The following is a 24,099-nucleotide window of genomic DNA, read 5'->3' on the forward strand; positions in this document are numbered from 1 at the left end:
CCTCCTCCATTTCTAAATTGTCTGTGAAAGCTATTAATAGGTAAATAAATTTAAGAGCAAGAAGGAAGAACAGGAGTTGGGGATTTAGCTCAGTGGTAGAGCGCTTGCCTAGCAAGTGCAAGGCCCTGGGTTCGGTCCCCAGCTCCGGAAAAAAAGAAAAAAAAAAAAGAAGAAGAAGGAAGAACACAGGTATCTGTGGAAGGACATATATATACCTGCAAACCCCACACTTAACTTGGAAGGTTGTGATGGGGTAGGTAAGATCATTCTCAGCTACACAGACAGCTAAGGCAGTATGGATCTCTCTCTCTCTCTCTCTCTCTCTCTCTCTCTCTCTCTCTCTTGTTTTTTCAAGACAGGGTTTCTCTGGGTAGCCCTGTCTGTCAGGGAACTTGCTTGGTAAATCAGGCGCTGGCCTCCAGTTCAGAGATCTGCTTGCCTCTGCCTCCCCAGTGCTGGGATTAAAGACACGCGCCGCCATGCCCGGCTGTGGGAGACCCGATCTCAACAATGAAAGGAACCTGTGGTATGCAGAGAGGAATGCTGTGTTGCCAGTCTGTGGAATGGGCGGGGAAGGGGACTGCGGGAGCAAATGTGATGAGACAGATAGTGTGACAAAAAGACTAGCAGAGGGGGTGGGGGTGGGGAGAGAGCAGTGCACTCTGAAGAGGCCACATTCAAGTGGTAGAAGAATGTGGAAGAAAAGGTTGTGGAAGGTCGGGTCTCCTCCTCATCCCCCTCCTCATCCCCCTAGCCTCAGTTCTCAGAGACCAGCACTGGTGCCATCTACTGCTGACCTTCCAGGAACACTACACTCAGTGTACACATCCGAGTCACCCAGAATGGAGTCACTCTGAGTATTTAACAAAGTAGTTAGGACTTGATAAATAAACGCTTCACAGGCCCTGTGCCGTGGTGCATACCTTTTGCCCCACACTGCCCCAGGCAAGGCAGGTGGGTTTGTGAGTTTGAGACTAGGCTGGCCTAGAAGCTGTGATCCTACTTCCTCGGCCCCCGAGTGCTGGGATAGCTGGTGTGCACTACCACACCTGGCCCTCTCCTCGTCTTGACAGCAGAAGGAGAAGGTCGAGTCCCACCTTTTGCCTCTGCCTCTGTCTGTTTCCTCAGGTTATTACGTATTCCAGTCGTCATGTCTACAATAACTTGACTGAGGAGCAGAAGGGCCGAGTGGCCTTTGCCTCCAACTTCCTGGCGGGAGACGCCTCCCTGCAGATCGAGCCTCTGAAACCCAGTGATGAAGGCAGATACACCTGCAAGGTGAAGAATTCAGGACGCTATGTCTGGAGCCACGTGATCTTAAAAGTGCTAGGTAAAGTAGGACCCCCAGGATAAATGCCTGCTTCTTTTCGATGTCGTGTTTTGTTTCGATTGTTTGTTTGTTTGCTAAGACAGGGATGTTTTTGTTTAGCCCTTGGCCGTCCTGACCTGAAACTTGCTCTGTAGAGATCCAGCTTGCCTCTGCCTCCTGAGTGCCAGAATTAGAAGCCTGCACCTCTATCCCCAGGCAATAGTGTCTATGAGGCATAGACAGCTACAAATGGTAAAATCTCCTATTCGGTTCTCTGTGGTGCTCACTTAGACATTACCACAAAGAGGCAGTTGTGTTCTAGATTTTAGCTATGAGGAGGGAAGAAAACACAATTCTAGCTTTCTTTTTTAACCTTACTTTATTTAGTGTGTGCCCCAGTGTGTTTGCTATAGACCTCGAGCAAAGGCCATAGGACCCCTTTCAGGAGTCACTTCTTTCTTTTCACTATTGGTTCTGGGATCAAACTCGGGACACCAGGCTCACACTGCAAGTGCTTTTAGCCACCGAGCCATCTCCATGGCCCATAATTATGATTCTCCCATGGTAGCTCATTATAGAATTCAAACACCCTCTAAGACTCGCTCTCCTTTGGATATTTGAATGATCACTTCCAAACCTCTGACCATTTAATCTTTGTTTCAATATCAGTAAAATTAAACATACCTTCCCTGAAACTTCCCCATAAATAGCAGCGTTTGTCTTTTCTGAGTCACTGCAGGTAGCACTGCTAGTAGTAGCTGGGGGCGGAGGAGGAGAGGGTGCTCAGGGCTCCAGGAGGTGAGGCATGGCTGGGTGAATCTCAACTCAAAACCGAATAAAATCAATTACGGTGGAGAGCCAACCCAAGCGCTAAGAGGGGTGTGTGTCCTCCACCAGCATTTGGAGACTCTCTGATCATTCTTAAATCTTTTTCACCAGTGAGACCATCCAAGCCCAAGTGTGAGTTGGAAGGAGAGCCGACGGAAGGAAGTGACCTGACGCTACAATGTGAGTCTGCCTCTGGAACCAAGCCCATTGTGTATTATTGGCAGCGGATTCGGGAGAAGGAGGGAGAGGATGAACACCTGCCACCCAAATCTAGAATCGGTAAGTCAGCTCCTTGTCAAGCTGCCGGGCCAAAAATATAATACGGCGTCCACGAATTCCAAATCTTCCTTGTCAGAAGCTCACCAATGCCCTGGAGCATGCTGCTGAATCTCATGTGTGTGCATGCGTGTGTGTGTGTGTGTGTGTGTGCGTGTGTGTATGTGCGTGTGTGTGCATGTGTGTGCGTGTGCATGTGTGTACATATGTTTGTGTATGTGTGTGCATGTGTGTGTGCATGTGTGTGCACGTGTGTGCGTGCATGTGTGTGTGCGCGTATGTGCATGTGTGCGTGTGCGTGTGTGTGCGCGTGTGTGCACATGCACATGTGTGTGTGTCAATTGGCGTGTTTTGTTCTGGCTTGGTTTGATTTGTAGTTCTTGGGTTTTGAGGCAGGGTCTCCTGCAGCATCGTGTCCTAGCTAGCTTTTCTGTCATTGTGATAAAACAGTATGACCGAAAGCAACTTAAAGAGGGAAATGTTTGTGTCGTCTTAAGCTCCAGGGTCACAGTCCATCTTTGAGAGAAGTCAGACGGGAAGGCAAGGCAAGAACCTGGAGGCAGGAACCATTGACAAACACTACTTACCAACTCACTCTTTCTCTACGTCATGCTCAGCTAGCTTTCTTACATAGCCCGGACCCTCCTGTCTAGGAATGGTGCCACACATGGTGACTTGAGCACTCCTCCCACATCAATCATTAATCAAGACAAACTTTCACAGATGCCCAGAGGCCAGTCTGATCTGCAATGTTATTTGTTCCCTCTTCCCAGATGTGTCAACTTGACAATTAACTAACCAGCAAAGGTCTATTCTCAACCTTCTGGTTGAGATCAAATTTGATGCCTTATGTAGCCCAGGCTAGCCTTGAACAACTGATCCTTTAGCTCCCACCTCTAAAGTGCTGGGTTTACATGCACACACTACTCTCATGCCCAGTGTGAGCCTCTCTTGTTGTTACTGATTTTTGAGATGGGGTGTCATGAAGCCCAGGCTGGCCCAGAACTTGCTACATAGCCAAGGATGGTCTTGAACTCTGGATTGTCCTGTCTCTGTGTCCCAATTGCTGGGATTATAGGGACTTAACGACATGACTGGGTTGCTGTCAGACCTCTTGAATTTCAGTTTTCATTTATGAACTCAGACCATAATAACAACAAAACACATTTCTTTCTTCAAATGACACAGAAATGAGAGAGTCTGGAGGGGAGGGGCGACCTCTATCTAAATTAACTGGTTTAGTATCCACTAAATAGTCTTCATATTTTTTTTTTCCTTTTCATTCTGCACTGGGGATTGGACCTAGGACCTTGTACACACAGACACTCAGAAAGTCGCACAGAATAGCCTTGAACTCACTTTGTAGCCCAGTTAGGCCCATGGCAGGTAGGGTTAAGTATGTCTCAGCCTCCCAGGTAGCTTTGTTCCCACTGTTTTGTAGTTCCTGAGGATGCACGGCCATTTAAAATAGCATTTCCCCATTTCCCATGCTCCGAAACAGAATCTTTTCTGTCATTTCATCCCATCAGACCATTCGATATCTCAGGTCTGTGTTGCTCAACGGTAAACAGTAGAGATGCTATCATAAGGGGGAGTCACCATCTCGATCTCTGCTTCTGTAGATTACAACAACCCTGGCCGAGTGCTGCTGCAGAACCTCACCATGGCCTCCTCTGGGCTCTACCAGTGCACAGCAGGCAACGAGGCTGGAAAGGAGAGCTGCGTGGTACGAGTGACTGTACAGTGTGAGTATCTCGGGCTTGCCTTTCTTTTCTGGTGGAATTAAAAGCCCAAGGCCTTTACAGTGCTAGCATTCTGCCACTGAGTTAAACCCCCAGCTTTCTGATAATGACCTTTTTTTTGTCGTTTCATTTAAAATTTGCATGGTTATGTTGCAGTTTAATATACAATGTTTTTAATCATGAATAAAAGTAAGGTCAAAGGTCAAAGTCTCTATTTCCAGAAGACCATTTAATGACTTTTGTCTGGGTGTATAGTTACCTATGTGAGTTAGCAAGTCCTCTGGACTAGAATTTGGTTCTGTGGGATGGCCCCTGCATGGGTAGCTCCCACAGTAGGATGCCAGCACCACCACCACCACCACACACACACACACACACACACACACACACACACACACACACGCACACACACATGTCCACGCATGCATGCAAGTGCGTGCGTACACACAGAGAGACAGAGAGAGACAAACAGAGAGGCAGAGACTCTAGAGACAGAAGCAGAAACCTGGGGACTTTAGAGATACACACATGACCCTCAAGCTTAGAAGGTGAAACCAGATAATCAGGCCTTGGAGGTCATCCCCCACTACACACGGAAGTTTAGAGCTATTCAAAGCTACATAAAAGTCTGCCTCAAAAATATTAAAATAAAAAAGTAGGGCCAGGTGTTTGCTACATCCTGTAATCTTAGTTCTAGGGCCAGGAGGAGAGCGGATTTGATGCCCGCCTGAGTTACTTGGTAATATCATTTTATTTTATTTTCTTTTTTTTAAGGAAAGTAAAGCGCCAGATGTGGTGGTAAATTCCTTTAATCCCACTAGCATTTAGGAGGCAGAAGCAGGCAGATCTCTGAGTTTGAGGCTAGCCTGGTCTACATAGTTGAGTTCCAGGACAGCCAGAGCTACACAGCAAAACCCTGTTTCAAAACAAACAAACAAGCAAAGTAAATAAATAAATATGCCAAGGGAGAAAAGCGATCAATGGCCCTAACCAGCTCTGAAGCTTATAGACCGCAAAAATGACAGCCTGCAGAGTATCTTCAGGGGTGAAGTAGCAGCACCTCTGTCCTGGGGACTACTAAACACTTTTAAATAAAAGATATCATAAGGGGCTGGAGAGATGGCTCAGCGGTTAAGAGCACCCGACTGCTCTTCCAGAGGTCCTGAGTTCAATTCCCAGCAACCACATGGTGGCTCACAACCATCTGCAATGGGATCTGATGCCCTCTTCGGCTGTGTCTGAAGACAGAGACAGTGCACTTACATATACTAAATAAATAAATCTTTAAAAAACAGAAAGATATTATAAACCAAGTTACAAAACCAACCTGAATATCTGTATCTATTTCTGTGAAACAAATTACCCCAAATTTAGTGAACTTAAAATTTTTTGACTCTTAGTTTCTGCACATGTCCTAGCTGGGAAGTCAGGCTCACTGTCTCAGGAGACGTTACACAGTGCGCCTTCTGGGCTACACGCATCGCAAGACCTGGCTAGTCCTCTAAAATGGCTCCCAGTGGCTGCTGGCTTTCTTTACATAGTCTCTCTACAAAACAACGAATTCCCAACTGGCTTCCCCCGTAGTGAACATCTGAGAAAGCATGATCTGAGAGTTCAAGCCCAGCCCCAGCTTCAGATCTAGAGACTTGAGAACTAAGAATTGTGCTGATTTTATATAACCGAACTCTCAGATTTGACCTGCCATCACTTCTGATCACATCTGTATTTAGTTTACTATGAGTGAGTCACTCAAAAGTAAGAGTGCTCAGCTGATAAAGGTTCTTTGGCACCCAGCCTAAATGGCCTGAAGGTCTATGTCCAGGACTCACGTGGTGGAAAGAACCAACTTCCTTTGGTTGGCCCGTGACAGCCACATGAGAATACAGGGGCACGTGTGTACTCAGCTCCATCCCGCCCCACTGCACATGCGCACACAAAATAAATAAGTAAAGAAGTGTAGCTAAAAACCAACCAGGAACTACTTCATCACTTCAAGGGCTGCTAAGATGTTAACGCCGGTCCAAAGGACACTTGACACATTACATTAGGGACAAAGACACTTTAACTTGGAGATTGTGAAGATCACCGAGGCAGGCAGCAAAGAGTTAATGTTCTACAAAGTCTGTGGTTTCTGTGGTCACCTGTTTAGCTGCAATAGGAATCTTTCTGCCTTAGAGAGGTCTGGTAAGCTGTCCTCGTTGAGTTACAAATTGTCAAGTGTTGTACTTCCGTCCTTTCAAGTATCAGTTGTCTTACAAATTTAACAAGGTCTTCACTGAAAAAGCAGGAGCCGCCTTTCACGTCCACTGAACATCCACCCTTTTTATTTGAAGCTATCTTGTTAGTAAAAGTAAAACAAAAATTAGGACCAACTGGGTATGGAAACTCGCACCTATAACCTTACAGCTAGGAGGGGATCATGGATTCAAAGTCAACCTGCTTGCGCATACACGCACGCACGCACGCACGCACGCACACATGCGGGGAAAATAAATCAGTATTTTTTTTTTTTTTTTGGTTCTTTTTTTCGGAGCTGGGGACCGAACCCAGGGCCTTGCGCTTCCTAGGTAAGCGCTCTACCACTGAGCTAAATCCCCAGCCCCAGTATTTCTTTTTAAAGGTAAGTAGCATCTTGGACATAGATCAGTCATTGCCTCCTGCTGCCCCTAAGACTCCAAGACTAATTTGACAGATTATTCTCCCTCTTTTGGATCCCTAGTGAAGTAAAATTCTATTTACACTGACTTCTTCTCTGCCTCATTTTGTTTCTGAAACTCCCCCTTGTTTCACTGTTGCTTCTAGCTGTGGTATATTGGCTGGCATTGAAGTTTTCTGGGTTTGTGGGGAAAGGAAGGTGCAGGGAGCCAGAACCTAGAGCCAGGCACGTTCTAAGCAAGCAGCAGGTTTTTACCTGTCTGAGGCAGAGTCTTTTTGATGAAGCGGAGGTTGGCCTTGAATCTTGCTAGATTCAAACTCAGGAATTCTTCCTGCCTCTACTTTCCAAATGCTGAAATTACAGTGTTCCCACCAACTGGGCATTCTCATTGCTCTGTAGTGTTTTGTTATACAGGTGTCCCTCAATTACAAATCCATCCTATGACTACTCTGTGTGAGTGTGTGTGTGTGTGTGTGGTGTGTGTGTGTGTGTGTGTGTGTGTGTGTGTGTGTGTGTGTGTGAATTTTTCTTATTGAGACAGGATCTTCTCGCTGTGCAGCCCGGGGCTTCAGTAGATTTTTCTATCTAGCCAAGGATGGATGGATTCAAGCCCACAGCAATGCCTCTGCCTCCGCCTCCCGTGTGCTGAGATGATAGGCGGGTGCCCCCAAATCTCTTATACTGCAGATTAAGAAATGCATCCCATTATATCTAGCAACATTTCTGTGGATTTACCCTTTAGATGTTTTCCAAAAGTGTGAAGACACACGTGGAGCTGATGAAATATTTCGATTGTGGAAAAAGTAAAGACAACTTCAGTTTCCATTAGTAGATAATCCACTCAGAGTGTGCCTTGGCGGGGGGTGGGGCCGTAAGGGAAAGAGCGTTCCTGAACTGAATTTGCTCACATAAAAGAAACCCCGAAGCCAGTGAGATGGCCCAGCCGTGGGTGCTTCTGTCCTAGTCTGGGGACCTTAATTTGTTGGCAGGAATCCACACTCCACACGGCAGAAGGAAAGGATAGATTCATGCAAGTTATCCTGTGACCCCTGCACACACTCACAAAGGTATACACACATATAAAATAAATAATGTAATGATAAAATAAACCCCAGCCTCTCCCTCCCTCCCTCTCTCTCTTTCTCTCTCCATATGTGTGTGTGTGTGTGTGTGTGTGTGTGTGTGTGTGTGTGTGTGTGTGAGATGATGGTTACACACACCTTTAGTCACAACACTCAGAAGGCAGAAGCGGCCACATCTCTGAGTTCAAAGCCAACCGGTCTAGAGAACAAGTTCTAGGACAGCCAGGGCTACACAGAGAAACCCGGTCTCAAAGGGGAAAAAAAAAGAGAGGCATGGTGGGTGGTGCACACCTTTAACCCCAGCAATCGGGAGGCAGAAGCAGGAGGGTTTCTGTGAGTGTCTTAGTCAGGGTTTCTATTCCTGCACAAACATCAGGACCAAGAAGCAAGTTGGGGAGGAAAGGGTTTACTCAGCTTACACTTCCACATTGCTGTTCATCACCAAAGGAAGTCAGAACAGGAACTCACACAGGGTAAGAACAGGCAGTAGCTGATGAAGAAGCCATGGAGGGATGTTGCTTACTGGCCTGCTTCCCCTGGCTTGCTCAGCTTGCTCTCTCATAGAATCCAAACCACCAACCCAGGGATGACTCCACCCACAAAGGCCTAGGCCCTCCCTGCTTGATCACTAATTGAGAAAACGCCTTACAGCTGGATCTCATGGAGGCATTTCCTCAAGGGAGGCTCCTTTCTCTGTGACAACTCCAGCTTGTGTCATGTTGACACACAAAACCAGCCAGTACAGTGTGGACAGGGTGATCGACGTAATGAGTTCAAGGTCACCCAAGACCCTATCTCGGATGTGGGGGTTGGGGGAGGGTAGATAAAAGGTAGATTTTTATAGTAAGAGACCCTGTCGTTTATAAAGATAGGCAGGCAAGAGTCAACTACTTTCTGTTGACATGACTTTGAGAACAGAAGCCGTTCCCTTGTACCTGCCTCTGTGCACAGTAGGTCCAGCCTGACCCACTCACCGTCATCTGCAGCTTGCACCATTGGAAGCATCCTAACTCTAATCCTTGCCTCCTCTCCTCCCCGTGAAACACTCCATCTCCCCAAGAACAGCCACCGCGTGCTTTCTTCAATGTAACGTGAACCACGCAGCTCTTGCCTCTACATTTGAATGGTTGCTCCCCGTGGGAGCCGGTCTGTCCCTTCCTGTTTCTGTGACTTCATCTCCCTTGCTCATTGTGCTCCAGAGGCCCTCACACTCACCACACCCTCTGTACCTTCTGGCCCAAGCTTGTGCTCTGTCTCTAGTTCACCACAAGAGGGTCCTGTCTTTCGTGTTCCAACCCAAGCACCACCTTTTCCCAATCCTGCTTTCCCAAACTCTATTCTCCTTCCAAACTGCCAGTCATCCACTTTTGCCCCCACATATCCAGGGTCTGAAATTATTTGAATCTGTTCTTTATTGTTCCCTTCCCCCCGCCCCGTGGGGTGCAAACTGGAAATCAGAGGAGCTCCTATTGGCCTCTTACAATACCAAAAACTGCTGGCTTAAGTGGGCACTTAAATATATAGAATGTGTTGTATCCAAATGAGAACGTATATGTGCAAATAAAATGTTGACCTTGAGCTCTGACTCTCAGAGCCACCAGCAGTCACAGATCAAATTGTAGGCTGTAGGTTATATTTTCTTTTACCGATGATAGAAAAGGGCAGTTAGAGAAAGGAGTGGGCAGAGCAGTGCCCAGAGGTCTGAGGGTTGGAATTTTCTTTGAACATGACACGATAATCTTCCCAGCCATTTTATCACGAAGGCAGACGTAGTCACTAAAATCTGAGCCAACGAGTCAAGTGGTTCAGTAGCTTCGGCTTGCAAGAATATGGAAAGGCCAGGTGAAGTCACAATATGAGAAGGTAGCAGGGTGTGGCACAGGGAGCCATCCTGCCTGGGGCTTCTGTCTTGGGAGTTCGAGTGTCTCCGAGCTTCTGTTTGACTTTCCTTCTGTCTGTGCTTCCGAGGAAACAGATGTGCAGAGCATTGGCATGGTTGCAGGAGCAGTGACAGGCATAGTGGCGGGAGCTCTGCTCATTTTCCTCTTGATATGGCTCCTAATACGAAGGAAAAGCAAAGAGAGATATGAGGAAGAAGACAGACCTAATGAAATCCGGTAAGCGTCCCTATTTGTACCAACTCCCTTTACAGGCTGGCCCCATAGCAACCAGTCAATATAAATATCCCTTAGGTCCTCTGTACTATGACTCTCTTCAAAGGGTTATCCTGGCAAGTAGGAAATTACAGTCTAGGGACAGAAGATGTGATTCACTTCATTGTGAAACTATCCTTGTCCTGGCTTGTTTTCTGTTGCTGGGACAAACAGCACGCCCTAAAGTAACTTGGGGAGAAAGAGTTTATTTCCCCTTAGTGCTTACAGTCCATTACAAACGGAAGGCAGGATAGGAATCCAAGGCAGGAACCTGGGGGTGCCAACTGAAGCAGAGGCCATGGAGGGGTGCTGCTTACTGACTTGCTCCTTATAGCTTGCTCAGCCTGCTTTCTAATAGAACTCAGCATCACCTTCCCAGGAGTGGCACCACCCACAGTGACCTGTACTCTCAGGCAGCCATCATTAACCCAGAAAATGCTGGACAGACTTGCCAAACAGTCATTCTGATGGAGAGATGTTTTCTCTCTCTAGGTGACTCTAGCTTGTGTCATGCTAACAATCAACCAGCATACTTCTCAACTTTCCTTCTGATTCATTTCCACGTAAGAAGGGTAGATAATAAAAAGGCTATAACCCACAGGACATGAAAGGGTTTAAGTACACAAACCCCAAATCAAAGCAATTCTATCTAGATCGTCTCATGTTGAGCTGTATCCTTCTGGTGCAACTGGCTGAACCTCTGGCAGTCACTCCACAAACATTTTCCTAAACTGAGCGTTAAGCCTTGTGAAAAAGGAACTGCCTTGGAGGTTTGTGGCTTGAGGAGTTCATTGAAAAAAAAAATCTCAGGAGGAAGTAACTTTAATGAACATCACCGTGGGCCCTGGCAGTACCAAAGTTTATGTTTGCTGTCTGTTCACTTTTTGCTTTCAGAGAAGACGCTGAAGCGCCCCGCGCCCGCCTTGTGAAACCCAGCTCCTCTTCCTCAGGCTCCCGGAGCTCTCGCTCTGGCTCCTCCTCCACCCGCTCCACCGGGAACAGTGCCTCCAGAAGCCAGCGGACGCTGTCGAGTGAAGCAGCACCACAGCCCGGGCTAGCCACCCAGGCATACAGCCTAATAGGACCGGAAGTGAGAGGTTCTGAACCAAAGAAAGCCCACCATACGACCCTGACCAAAGCAGAAACCACACTCAGCACAATGCCCAGCCAGAGCAGAGCCTTCCAAACTGTCTGACTTAGAGCGGTCTTGGCTTGCACTTTCCCAAAAGTCAGGATCTTAGCCTAGTCACTGGAGCTCGCCCACCAGCCACGCAAGCCCCTCAGCCAGATTCGATCTCACTTAAGTAGCCGCAGAAATGGCACGGACCAGTTCTGACCAGCACCCTCCTTATGTAGGATACCAAACAGACAGAAGGACGAAGGTGGACCTCTAAAGGCACCTCACTGTGCCTTCAGACAGAGTGGAGGAGGGGAGGGGCCCAAGCTTATTTGGTGAAAATAGGGGAAAGGTGAGGCTGCACACACCTGAAACATCTTACCTAGGAAGTTGCAAGTCACCACAGTCAAGAAGAAGCGGGAATCTCATAGATCAATTTTCTATTCATTTCTGCAAATTTATTGGATTAGTGTGATTATTCAGATAGTCAAAACAGAAGCCCACGCCTTATAATATACCTATCTGCAACATGTACCAGGAGAACTGCGTTTAAGAAATTCACATTAAAAAAAAAAAAAAAAAAAGGAGGAGGAAACACATTTTTTTTCTACTTTGACTTGACTTCTTGTGTCGTGAGGTCTGAACGTTAATTGGGGAGGATTTGAAATGGTGGGAGACAGAGAAAAAAAGGGATTTTTCTCTTACCCCACCAGCAGTCAATCTTCCTATTTCCATGGAACCCTAAAATAACAAATAAGGAGGGAGTCCAACCAAGATGGGACACGGTTCTCTGAAGAGCTTTCCGTTTTGTTATTCAGAGGATCGTCAACAGATATCAAAACTATTATCCCGGGGCAGTTGCGGCTCATTACTCCGATTGACCGACTCCCCTAAAGACTTCTCTGCTGGATGTTTCTAGAAGAAACAGATGCTCACTACATGTCACTTAATGAATGTCCTTAGGGACAGTCCTCTAGAGAAAGTCTCTCAGGGATGTTGAAAGATCCCCTTGCATACCGCGTCCTACTCCTCTTTCTGTGAACATGTGAAACCAGAATTTCAAGACTGGTTGGAATGAGAGGGAGAGTAGACCTTTCTCTCAGTAGGTCAAAGGACATTTGACACTGGCCCGAAACTTGGCGATTCTCCCATTTCTTTCATTTTAGAAGGATGCGAATGTGGGACTTTTGATGATTCTAGGCCTTAAATTTCCAGCGGTCATTTCCTAAAGGCACTGAGAACCCCATACCCCTTCTCACTCCCCGCCGAGGGGCTGAACTGTATCCTCAAGGTCTTCCTTCTCAGCGGTAGACGCGGACAACAGCGTTGCTGTGGGCTGTAAGGAATGAACTACCATTAGGGAGCCGGTGGTGAGCGAAACAAGTGGGTGGTGGGAGCGGGTTCAGCTAATGTCTGTTAACATGTTTGCTGTTGGCATCTGGGAAAGAATTAGCAGAAAGGATTTACTACCAGCAAAAGTATCGGTACACTCACACATGGAGAAGAAAGGTGTCTGAGAAATGTAAAAGAGGGGGAAAAAGCAGCCTCTCCAGGATAAGTAACTTGCCTTTTAGATGGTTTCGATGATCAGGGCACTTTAAGGCACAGCTGCTAAGCCTGAATGAGCCCTTCAAGGCAAAGTCACTGGTCACGCGGGTGGAGCAGAGCGTTTCCTTGTGTTGACCAGGGCAAAGGCTAGGGCAAAGAGGAAGGAAGCCACTGTGGCTGTTGCAATGAAGTAGACTCTGAAAAAGGACTCAGATGCTGACAGGGAAAAGGTTGATACTCACTACCGCCCCGTGTCTCTGGCTTCCGACTCCTACGTTTAATTGATATAAGCGCATCCTCACAGGATGTACACACATTTCCTTCTAAAGTGCCTAGGAAATGATGCTTGCGTTAAGTTGTCTGGGTTCCTTTGGGTGGGCTTTGTGCATGCTAAAGTGACTGTCCTCACCTAAGTTCTGTCTTCCTTTTAAAGAGGTAGAAATAAGAGACACTGAGGGAACAACACAGGTGCCTGTCCATTTGAGAGAACCGGCATATTTGAATGCTTCTTATACTAACTCTTATCTCATTGTAAGAATTTTTTTTTTAAGCCCCTTCCTCTGACTACATGTTTATTCTTCTTGGTGGATGGTATCCAAGCAAATGTCTCTTCTGCTATGTAATTCTGAGCATTCTCATTCCTGGAGTCCCTGAGCCAAGCAAGCTTACGATGAAGGCTGCAGCTGTGCTGTCATGAGCGAACGATTTTCTCACCGCTCCCTGCCTTGGAGTGTCCGGTTTCCTGTCTGTGCTTTGCAAGCAGGGATCAGTCCCCGTGGTCCGAAAAGGAAATTCCAGTTCTTTAAATTTGTTATTAGAAACTAAGACCATTGAATACCCGAATTACTTTGGAAATTCTTCTCAATGGAAAACTACAATAAAATGCACCAAACAGATTACACTAGGAGCTGAGAAATTCTGAGAGATAAGGGCCTGAAGTCTTAGTAATGACAGAGCCTCAGAATCAGCCATTCATGTTTAAATATGAGCCCGAAGACAGAGTGAGAGCCATGACGGGCTCCAAACCTTACTCCATTGACTTTGCCAACCAAGCCAGCTGAGTCTTTAATGTGAAACAGATAGAAAAGGGAAAAAAATAACTGATGGGTAAAAGCAAAAAAAAAATTAATAATAATAAATGTTTGTAAGAAAATGCAGATGGGGGAATGTGTATGTTTAAAGAATAACCGTTTCAATAAAATGTATAAGCCAAACTTAAATTTGTCAAGTAGCAAAGTTGATGTTTTTGCTGTCATGTTGCATACAAAGCATGTCGGAATTGCCGTTCCAGAAGGCATCTGTGGTGTGCTTCATTTCTGGTGCTATGCTGTTTCATGTATCAGTCTGCCATGTTGCCCTGTAAACGGGACGGTAAGTGTCACAAGAGCAGTTACTGATTGCAGCTCCATTTGTAACAGCAAAGAAGAAATACGTAAGGGAAGATGGCTCCATGGGCGAGGCTGGGGCTATTTAACCTGCACAAGAAATGTATGTAAACCCTGTTGCCCGAAGAACAGAACTCCGGCCGTAAATGATTAGTGATTGGTTTTGGTCACAAGTTTTATTTAACTCAGTCACAAGATTTAATAGACCCCAAGGATGTGAGGAGAAAGACCACAGACCCAAACCATCATGGGCAAACTAATGACAGCAGACAAGCATTTGAAGCAGGTTGGTTCGTCAGTCTATGAAGTGCTTTTCTCCTCTCAAGGCAGGATGTTAAGTGTAAGTCTTCCAGAGCTGGCTGCCCTTAAGGACTTTGAATAATTCTGAAGCAAGTATTTTGCGCAGTACCAACAGAGAGTCGCACACTGTGGGATCCGGAAAGAGAAGTGAGGGAGTTACACAAGTCCACAGAAGTCTAACAGAAGAAGGTAACAGGCAAGTAGCACGTGCCTGCAACCACTGCTCCCCACAGGAATCAGGAGTTCAAGTCTGGGATACTGAAACCTGTTTCAGAGAGAATAATGGTAGTTATCACTTACTGAAATACCATGTGGCAGATAAGAGACCCTTTCTATGGAGACAGGGTCTCATGTAGCCCAGGCTGGCCAAGTACTTATAGCTAACGATTCCCCTGAGGTCCTGATCCTCCTGCCTTACTGCCTAGAGTGTTGACATTACAAGCAAATTCTACTACAGTTAGCTTTTTTCTTTGTTTTCCCCCTCCAAATCTAAATGCGTTATACATTTTATCTCAACTTCATAGTCACATGAACTCTATAAAAAGACATTTGCATTTGCATTTTAAAAATAAGAAAACTAGGTGTTGGGGCGATGACTCAGCAGTTAAAAGCACTGGCTGCTTTTGCAGAGCTCTGGGGTTTGGTTCCCAGCACCATGGCAGGCATGGTATCTCACAGTTGTCTGTTAACTCCACTTCTGGGAGATACAGTGCCCCCTTCTGGCCTCCATGGGTACTGCATAGATGTGGTGCACATACTCATTCAAATACACACACACACACACACACACACACACACACACACACACACATAAACATACAATTTAAAAAAAAAACAAATAGGGGTTGGGGATTTAGCTCAGTGGTAGAGCGCTTGCCTAGTAAGCGCAAGGCCCTGAGTTCGGTCCCCAGCTCCGGGAAAAAAAGACAAATAAGAAGGCTGGGTAGTAGTGACACTCACCTTTAATCCCAGCACTGGGAGGCAGAGGAAGTCAGATGTCTGAGTTTGAGGCCACCCTGGTCTAAAATGAATTACAGGACAGCCAGGGCTACAAAGAGAAACCCTGTCTCAAACAAACCTTCAATGAGGATGAGGGAGAGGAAGAAGAAGAAGGAGGAGGAGTGGTGGAGGAGGAGGAAGAGGAGGAGGAGGAAGAAGAAGAAAAAGAAGAGGAGGAGGAGGAAGAAGAGGAAGAAGAAGAGGAGGAACCATCTAGCCATATACCATTGTGTTTCATCAGAACTGCTAGATCCTGACTGACTGCCCTTGTTATCCCTAAAACCCTTATAGCCTTACCCAAAACCATGGGCTTCACTTTCTCTCTGCTCGCTTTCTTGCCCCTAAGCTCTCTACACGCTGCAGATCATTCCTTTGGGTTACAAGTGAGGAAAAAATTTTCCTACTTTTTTTAGTTGCCCCCTTTTTTTTTTTTTACACTGAAGTAACCATGGGCATAGATGAAGTAATGCCTATGATTTTCAGAGAAGGTTAAATGTAGAGCATCTCGAACACATTGGGTTTAAGTCGACGATCACACTTGAGGCATATCAATTTTATCAATTTATAAATTGAGTGTTTATAGAGCTCACACATTCGAGTGACCCCATACTTAGCAGCCATTGTGTTTACATCTGTGTTTAATGGCTCTCACCACATGGAAGGCTGGTGGTAAGACAACCACTGAGAGTTTGAGGTTACCCTGGATTACAACGTAACTCTGGCTCAGTAAGGACCACAGGCTGCTCTTCCAGGGGACCCAGTTTTGATTTCTGGCACCCACGGGTGGCTTACAACCATCTGTAACTCCAGATTCAGGAGATCTAGCCCCTTCTTCTGGCCTCCTCAGATACTATCTTTTTTTTTTTTTTTAAGATTTATCTATTTATTTGTTTACTTATTTACTTACTATCTGTAAGTACACTGTAGCTGTCTTCAGAGACACCAGAAGAGGGCGTCAGATCTCATTACAGATGGTTATGAGCCACCATGTGGTTGCTGGGATTTGAACTCAGGACCTCTGGTAGGGCAGTCAGTGCTCCTAACCACTGAGCCATCTCTCCAGCCCGATACTATCTTTTAAAGATTTATTTATTTCATGTATATGAGTACACTGTGGCTGTCTTCAAACACACCAGAAGAGGGCATCGAATCCTATTACAGGTGATTGTGAGCCACCATGTGGTTGCTGGGAATTGAACTCAGGTCCTCTGGAAGAGCAGTCAGTGTTCTCCAGTCCCCAAGGACATCATGTCTCCCTGTCCGTCGGGGAATCAAACCCTGGCTCCCCGAATGACAGGCAGGGATACTCACCACTATCCTAACAAGAATGACCAGACACTATGTTAATGCGGTGCACAAACATATATGTAGGTAGAACTCCCTTACAAATGAAATAAAAATAGACCTGGGTGTGGTGGTACACATCTTTCATCTTTGTATTCGGGAGGCTGAGGCAGGCAGATCTCTGAGTTCAGAGCCAGCCTGGTCTATATAGTAAGCCCCAGGCCAGCCAAAGCTACATAGCATTGCCCTACCTCCAAAACCAACAAACAAATCTAAAAAAGAAAAAGTGAGTTGAGCCAGCAGGGGCTACACAATGAGACCCTGTCTCAAAAACATAAGGAAAAAAAATCCCCATCCACGAAATGTGTGTGTGATTATTTAAGGGGTTTTACCCCCTCATCCCCTGCCTGCCCAACATCCGATATCTAGGATTGCAAACCCATGGCCTAAAGAGAATTATGCAAGTAGTGTTCTACTACTATGCTTCAGAGTCAGGTTTCTCTTGATTTATATCTCAGTTTTGTTACCATTGCCAAATAAAGACGTAAGAAACTTATTTTTTTATGTAATTAGTTTAATCACTAAGCAACATTCACAATGATTTTAATTGATGAAAAAAAATAATGATACTTCAGAGATTGTGGAAAGCAGGTCTCTCTGAGTTTAAGTCCAGCCTGATCTACATAGGAAGTCCCAGACCAGCCAGGGTTTCATGGAGAGACCCCCAAAACCCAATAATAGTAATGACAACAACACAATTATTAGAGAAGCATCTCTTTTCTGGACTATAGGATCAAACACAATGTTTTACATGGAATTTGAAGCCAGATGTGGTGGTACTCACCTTTAATTCAAATTCATCCCTTGGTTATATAGTAAGGTCAGCCTGGGTTACATAAGACTCTGTCTCAAAAATTTCTTAAAAAATGAGTTATTGTGGATAATCTTGAGTAGGCAAGATGGCTCACTGGGAGAAGATGCTTGCCCTGCAAGCTTAACCTTCTGAGTTCAATCTTTTTTTTTAAATTTGTTTTTATTTTATGTACTGTGTTAGTTAGGGTTTTCTAGAGCCTTCCTTTTTCCATCATCCTTCTGTAGGCCTCCAGCAGAAGGTATGGTCCAGATTAAAAGTGTGTATCGGGGTTGGGGATTTAGCTCAGTGGTAGAGGGCTTGCCTAGCAAGCACAAGGCCCTGGGTTCGGTCCCCAGCTCCGAAAAAAAGATAAAAGAAAAAGAAAAAGAAAAAAAAAAGTGTGTATCACCATGTCTGGATTTGGAACTTGCTCTGTCCCAGGCTGGCTTTGAACTCAGAGATCTGCTTGCCTCAGTCTCCTGAGATTAAAGGTATATACAATCTTGCCTCCACCTAAGCTTTTCAAGGCCGCTACTCCTCATGATCTGGATCAAAAGCATGTATCATCCCAAGTCAAGATCTGGGTCGGAAACCTGTGTCTTCTGGCTTCAGAATCTGGATCACAGGTGTGCCCTCCATTCCTGAATTGTAGTTCATTCCAGATGTAGTCAAGTTAACAACCAGGAATGGGCATCACCTGTACATTGGTGTTTTGCCTGCATGTGTGTCTATGTGACAGTGTCAGATCCCCTGGAACAGGAGTCATCGAACAGCTATGGGCTGCCATGCGGGCACTGGGAATTGAACCCAGGTCTTCTGGAAGACTAGCCAGTGCACTGTACCATCTCTTCAGCCCAAAGGTGTTTCTTACTGGTTTTTGTTTTTGTTTTTGTTTTTGTTTTTGTTTTTGTTTTGTTTTGTTTTGTTTTGAGACAGGGTTTCTCTGTGTAATCCTGGCTGTCTTGGACTCACTCTGTAGATCAGCCTGGCCTTGAATTCCAGATTTGTCTGCCTCTCTCTCCCAAGGTCTGGGAATAAAGGTATGTGCCAGCACTGCCCAGAGTTCAATCTTTGGATCCCTGTAAAGACAGAGAGAAGCTAGCCTGGTCTACATAGTAAGTTTCAAGCTAGCCAAGGTTAGATAGTCAGACACGCTTTTTTTTTTTTTTTATTTCTTTTTTTTTTTTTTTTTTTTGGTTCTTTTTTTTCGGAGCTGGGGACCGAACCCAGGGCCTTGCGCTTTCTAGGTAAGTGCTCTACCACTGAGCTAAATCCCCAGCCCCCAGACACGCTTTTTTAAAATGTGTGTGTGTGTGTGTGTGTGTGTGTGTGTGTGTGTCCATAGATGCTACTCCACAGAGCTGTCCTGATGTCTACATACAAGCCATGCACTTTCCTGATAACAAATTAGATATTTTGAAAATTAATCCATAAACGGCAAACACCCGGCTATGAGTTGAAGAGTAAGCTGTGGAATAAAGTAGATCTGACTTTGACACTAGGCTGAGGTAGAACAGATTAGTCTTTCAGGAGCCTTTCTGTCTGTATCTTAAGGCAGGATAAGATCTTCCTAAAATAAACCGAACATGGTGGTTCCTACGGCTTTAATCCAAGTACTTGGTAGGCAGCAGATCTCTGTGAGCTGAGATCAGCTTGGTCTACATAGAGTTTTCCAGGTCAAACAAAGCTGCACAGTGAGACCCTGTTTCAAAGCAAAAAAACCAAACCAACAAGGATCTGCCTGAAATAGTTGCCATTCAAGTCACGTAAGGAGACACACGTCAAGTGTTTACTGTGTCCTCGATTCATAAACAAACAAAAGAGCCACAACAGAACTTTACCAGTTACAGAGAAGGCTGCTTTTAACATTCAAAGCGGCTAAATATTTGTTTTCCTTATTTTCTTTTGTCTAATATAATGAAAGTAAATGGTGTTAGGATGACTTACATGTTTAAGGAATTTATACTTTGCTTCAGTTAGAAGGGCAAACTACTAATATCAGTTTGAATCATTCTGGTTTCAATTTTCCTGAAGAAATGCAGGAATCACATTCAAGTCTTGGGCAATCAGGCCACATGCTGCAGTTTTTAGTCATGTCATTGGTTCCAAGAGGGACCCTTTTTGATGGAATTTCCATGTATGTTCTCCATTCTTTGATCCTGAATAACTTACTGTTTGTCTGTCATCTGCCTTCTTTCTTCTCTCCCCTCCCCCACCCTCCAACCCCTTTTTCCTCCTGAGGCGGGATCTAGCTCGATCCTAGGTTGACCTCAGGCTAAGGCCATATTTTGGCCTCTCCCTCCCAGGTTTTGGGATTGTCCACAGGAGTCACTATCTCCAGCTGAATAATCTTTAAAACTTAATACTTTGTTTTCCTTTGTTGGCATTTGTTTGTTTGTTTGTTTGTTTGTTTGTTTTGGGGATTTTGGGGGAGGTGTATTTTAAAACAAGGTTTCAATGTAGCCTTAGATAGCCACAAACTTACTTTGTAGACCAGGCTGGCCTTACAAAGATACACCTGTGTCTTTCCTCCCGAGTGACTGCCAGTGTGTTAAGGACATGTGCCACCACTCCCAGCCCTAGAAGCACATACTTTTAACAAGGCACTATCTTTAATTCCAGTACTAGGGAGGCAAAGGAGAGTGGGGATCTATGAGGCTTAGACCATCTTGAACTACATATAGCTCCAGACCATCTAGATAGGGAGACCTTGCTTTAAAAAAATAAAATGTTGGACTGGAGACATGGGTCAGTGGTTAAGAGCACTGACTGCTCTTCCAGAGGTCCTGAGTTAATTCCCAGAAATTTCATGGTGGCTCACAACCATCTGTAATGGGATCTGATGCCCTCTTTGGGTGTGTCTGAAGACAGCTACAGTGTATTCATATACATTAAATAAATAAATAATAAATAAAAATGCACACTAAGAAACTCCCACACTGGGCTGGAGAGATGGCTCAGTGGTTAAGAGCACTGACTGCTCTTCCAGAGGTCCTGAGTTCAAATCCCAGCAACCACATGGTGGCTCATAACCATCTATAAATGAGATCTGATGCTTCTTCTGGTGTGTCTGAAGACAGCTACAGTGTACTTACGAATAAATAAATCTTAAAAAAAAAAAAAAGAAACTCCCACACTATGTAAATCTTTTTATGACTTTTTTTCAACATTTATTTATTTATTTTGTGATATCTGTGGAGTATATGCACCAGGACATTCCTATACAAGTCAGGGAACAAGATGCTGGCGTTGGGTGTTACCTCCTATCATGTGGCTTCTAGTGACAGAACTCAGGCTTCGTAGCAAGTGCCTTTACCTGCTGAGCCATCTCTTTGGTTCCTTTTTTGATTTTGTTTTGTTTTGCTTTAATTTAGTGCTAGAAATTGAAGCGAAGGCCTCACAAATGCCAGGCAAATGCTGACATTATCCATTGCCTATCTTGAAAATGATCGACTTTTTTCAGAGGGGGTGTGTGTGCATGTGTGCATGAGGCCCAAGGTCGATACCAGCTTTCTCTGGTGTCCTGTTTCCACCTGCCAAGCTCAGTAATTATGAAGCAGCTCATTTTTCCTACTGTCTGTGATTCCCAGCTTTCGGTGTCACACAATTCTAACACAAACCATTTAACTAAATTCTTAGCTTAATTAAGCTAGATAGAGAAGCACGGGGATTCCAACACTCTCAATGCTGAGGCAGAGGGATCACAAGTATGAGGCCAGTCTTGCTTACATAGTAAGACCATCTCAAGTCTCAAAGGTAAATACATAGCAGACTGGGGTGGTGGCTCAGTTCAGCATTTGTTGCTCTTTCAGAGGACACAGGTTCCCAGTACACAAGCTGTGGCTAACAATTATCAGTAATTCTAGCTCCAGGGGGTCTGGGCTCTTCTGACCTCTGCTGCACCAGGTATGCACATGATACACAGAGACACACAAGTACACTCATACGCATAGAAATACATACATTCTAAAGTTAAACCTCTTAGAAAGGAAAACAAATCCAAAAAACAAAAGTCTTACAGTTTGCATATGCTTAGCCCAGGGAGTGGCCCTGTTGGGAGATGTGGCCTTGTTGGAATAGGTGTGTCTGTCATTGTGGGCAAGAGCTTAAGGCCTTTACCCTAGCTGATTGGAAGTCAGTCTTCCACTAGCGGCCTTCAGATGAAGATGTAGAACTCTCGGTTCTGCATGCACCATGCCTGCCTGGATGCTGCCATGCTCCCACCTTGATGATAATGGACTGGACTCTCTGAACCTGTAAGCCAGCCCCAATTAAATGTGTCCTTTATAAAACTTGCCTTGGTCATGGTGTCTGTTCACAGCAGTAAACCCTAACTAAGACAAAAAAGCTGTCTACCTTAGGCTGATTTACTTAATATTTGCATGCTAGCTAATAAATTATAATGATCTGAGTAATTCCTTTGGAACTTTCTTTAATTGGTGGTACCATCACACTACTCTTATGAAACAATTATCTATGATGACACAGCAGAACAATTTTGCAGATTAATACCTGCAAAGCCTGCTTGTGCGGGACCTGGTGGTACAGGCTTGTGATCTGAGGGGCTCAGAGGATGAGATAGAACTGAAAGGTGAAGGTCTCCCCAGGCTGCAGAGAGCTCGGGCCAGCTTAGGCAGTTAGGTAAGAACTCATGTCAGAATTTTAAAGGATACATCCGTATAAGTAACTCCTATCAGAGAATACATACGTCCATGAATCCCATTTGTCTTCTACACACACACAGTATAAATTTAGGGCACCCTGGCCTTTCTGTACTGCCTGCCTTATTAGACAAGCATTAAATAGTAAGGGCATGACAAATTCAGAGTTTCCATGAACTTAGTGTTCCATAAACTAAATGTCACAAATGTTCTGACACTTCCAGATTTAAGAACCCCAAGGGACAAAAAGGAAACCAAACGATAGACAAAGTTTAAAAAAAAAAAATCCTGCACATTTCATTTAACCTCTATGGCTCTGAAGGCTTTGCTCTATAAGAGAAGCAGAGATTTTGAATATTATACACACTTGTAATCACAGAACTCGGGAGACTGAGGCAGGAGAGTTGCTATGAGTTTAAGACCATCATGGGCTCCATATACTTAGTACCAAGCCAACATGGTAAGATGCTGAAGAGAAAGAGAGGGCGGCTGAAATTATCTCTGTTACCCATAAGAGAGTGCCTGGAATTTAAATTCAGATATAACTACAAAGTTCAAGCTCTTTCCACTCCCTGCCGCTGCTCACAAAGCGAGATTATGTGCTCCGTTCTGATAAGGCACTCCAGGGATGGCTGACAGCTCATGGATTTCAGGATTCTGAGACACTATGAAAGCCACACTGGTCCAACCTTCAGTTGAATGTACTTGATTTCCCTTTTCCATGAATGTTGGGATTTTAGGTAGTATAAAACAAAATGTTTTAAAAGACAGATTCTCCAGCCAACCTAAGTTTAAACTCCTGATTCCAGGAAAGCATGCTTCTCACAAAGGACTTCCTTCACTCCTTCCCAGGAGAGAAGAGGAAAACACAAGAGGAAGTGCCTGGTACAGAGCTCATGCCTGCTTCAAGGAAATGAGCTGTCAGGGATGCCACAGAAAGTCCACGGTCTTCAGCCAGGCACAGACACGGACAGCCTTACGTGTTGGCTGCTCCGCTGGCCTCAGCAGGCTTCAGGAGGAAAGACAAGGCTTACAGAAGGAAGTTCCCTCTGGAGGAAGCAGAGCTAAAAACTGATAAGAGGGAAGCCATCCCAATAAATATATTTTAAAGAAAAACAAAAACAAACAGAAACCCTGATTTGACGATGACCCTGTGGTTTACCAGTTTAAACATCATCTACAAAATGAAAACCATGCCAATTCCTACTACTTCTTTTTTTTTCTTTCTTTCTTTTTTTCAGAGCTGAGGACCGAACCCAGGGCCTTGCGCTTTCTAGGCAAGCGCTCTACCACTGAGCTAAATCCCTAATCCTTACTTCTTTTTTTTTAATCAATGTTTTTTCAAGATTTATTTATGTATGTGGGTACACTGTCATTGTCCTCAGACACACCAGAAGAGGGCATCAGGTCAGATTACAGATGGTTGTGAGCCACCATGTGGTTGCTGGGAATTGAACTCAGGACCTCTGGAAGAGCAGTCGGTGCTCTTAACCGTTGAGCCATCTCTCCAACACCCAATTCCTCTTCTTAAGATTTGAGGTAACTATGTTGTTGTTGGAGTTGTAGCTCAACTCAAATCCTCTTTCTTGCCCCTGCATTTTGAGTGCAGACATGTGCTCCTATACCTGACCCTGTAATGAAAATTAAACCAGTTGTGTGTACCATACACTTAAAATAGAGTTTAGCAATGTGGTATGCCACATGACAGGCACACAACAGTGTAAACCATTATTCAATTTCAAGTCAGAACCTCATGCTCCAAACTTCTCCATTACAAGTCTCAAGTACCCAAACCTTGATTTTTTATTTTTTTAGAGAAGATATGTTGATTAGTTTTATTTTGGGGGGTTGGTCATTTTTGTTGTCAATTTAACACAAGCTAGAGTCATCTGAGAATCAGGAATAT

The 24,099-nt window shown here is 44.9% G+C and overlaps 1 protein-coding gene across 2 annotated transcripts in view; it reads left to right on the forward strand.

Moving 5' to 3' along the window:
• Clmp (CXADR-like membrane protein) overlaps positions 1-13,931 on the forward strand; it is a 108,321-nt gene extending 94,390 nt beyond the window's left edge. Inside the window, exons 3-7 of one of the 2 annotated variants that reach the window (NM_173154.2) lie at positions 1,129-1,330; positions 2,249-2,416; positions 4,036-4,158; positions 9,869-10,010; positions 10,941-13,931. In NM_173154.2, the coding sequence (NP_775177.1) occupies positions 1,129-1,330; positions 2,249-2,416; positions 4,036-4,158; positions 9,869-10,010; positions 10,941-11,241 (936 nt within the window). In that variant the 3' untranslated portion in view covers positions 11,242-13,931. The remainder of the gene's footprint in view (positions 1-1,128; positions 1,331-2,248; positions 2,417-4,035; positions 4,159-9,868; positions 10,011-10,940) is intronic. The other variant, XM_039080937.2, reaches the window with a different exon arrangement.
• Positions 13,932-24,099: the final 10,168 nt, after the last annotated feature.

The sequence above is a fragment of the Rattus norvegicus genome, chromosome 8 (assembly GCF_036323735.1).
Source record: "Rattus norvegicus strain BN/NHsdMcwi chromosome 8, GRCr8, whole genome shotgun sequence".
In the NCBI taxonomy this organism is placed as follows: domain Eukaryota; kingdom Metazoa; phylum Chordata; class Mammalia; order Rodentia; family Muridae; genus Rattus; species Rattus norvegicus.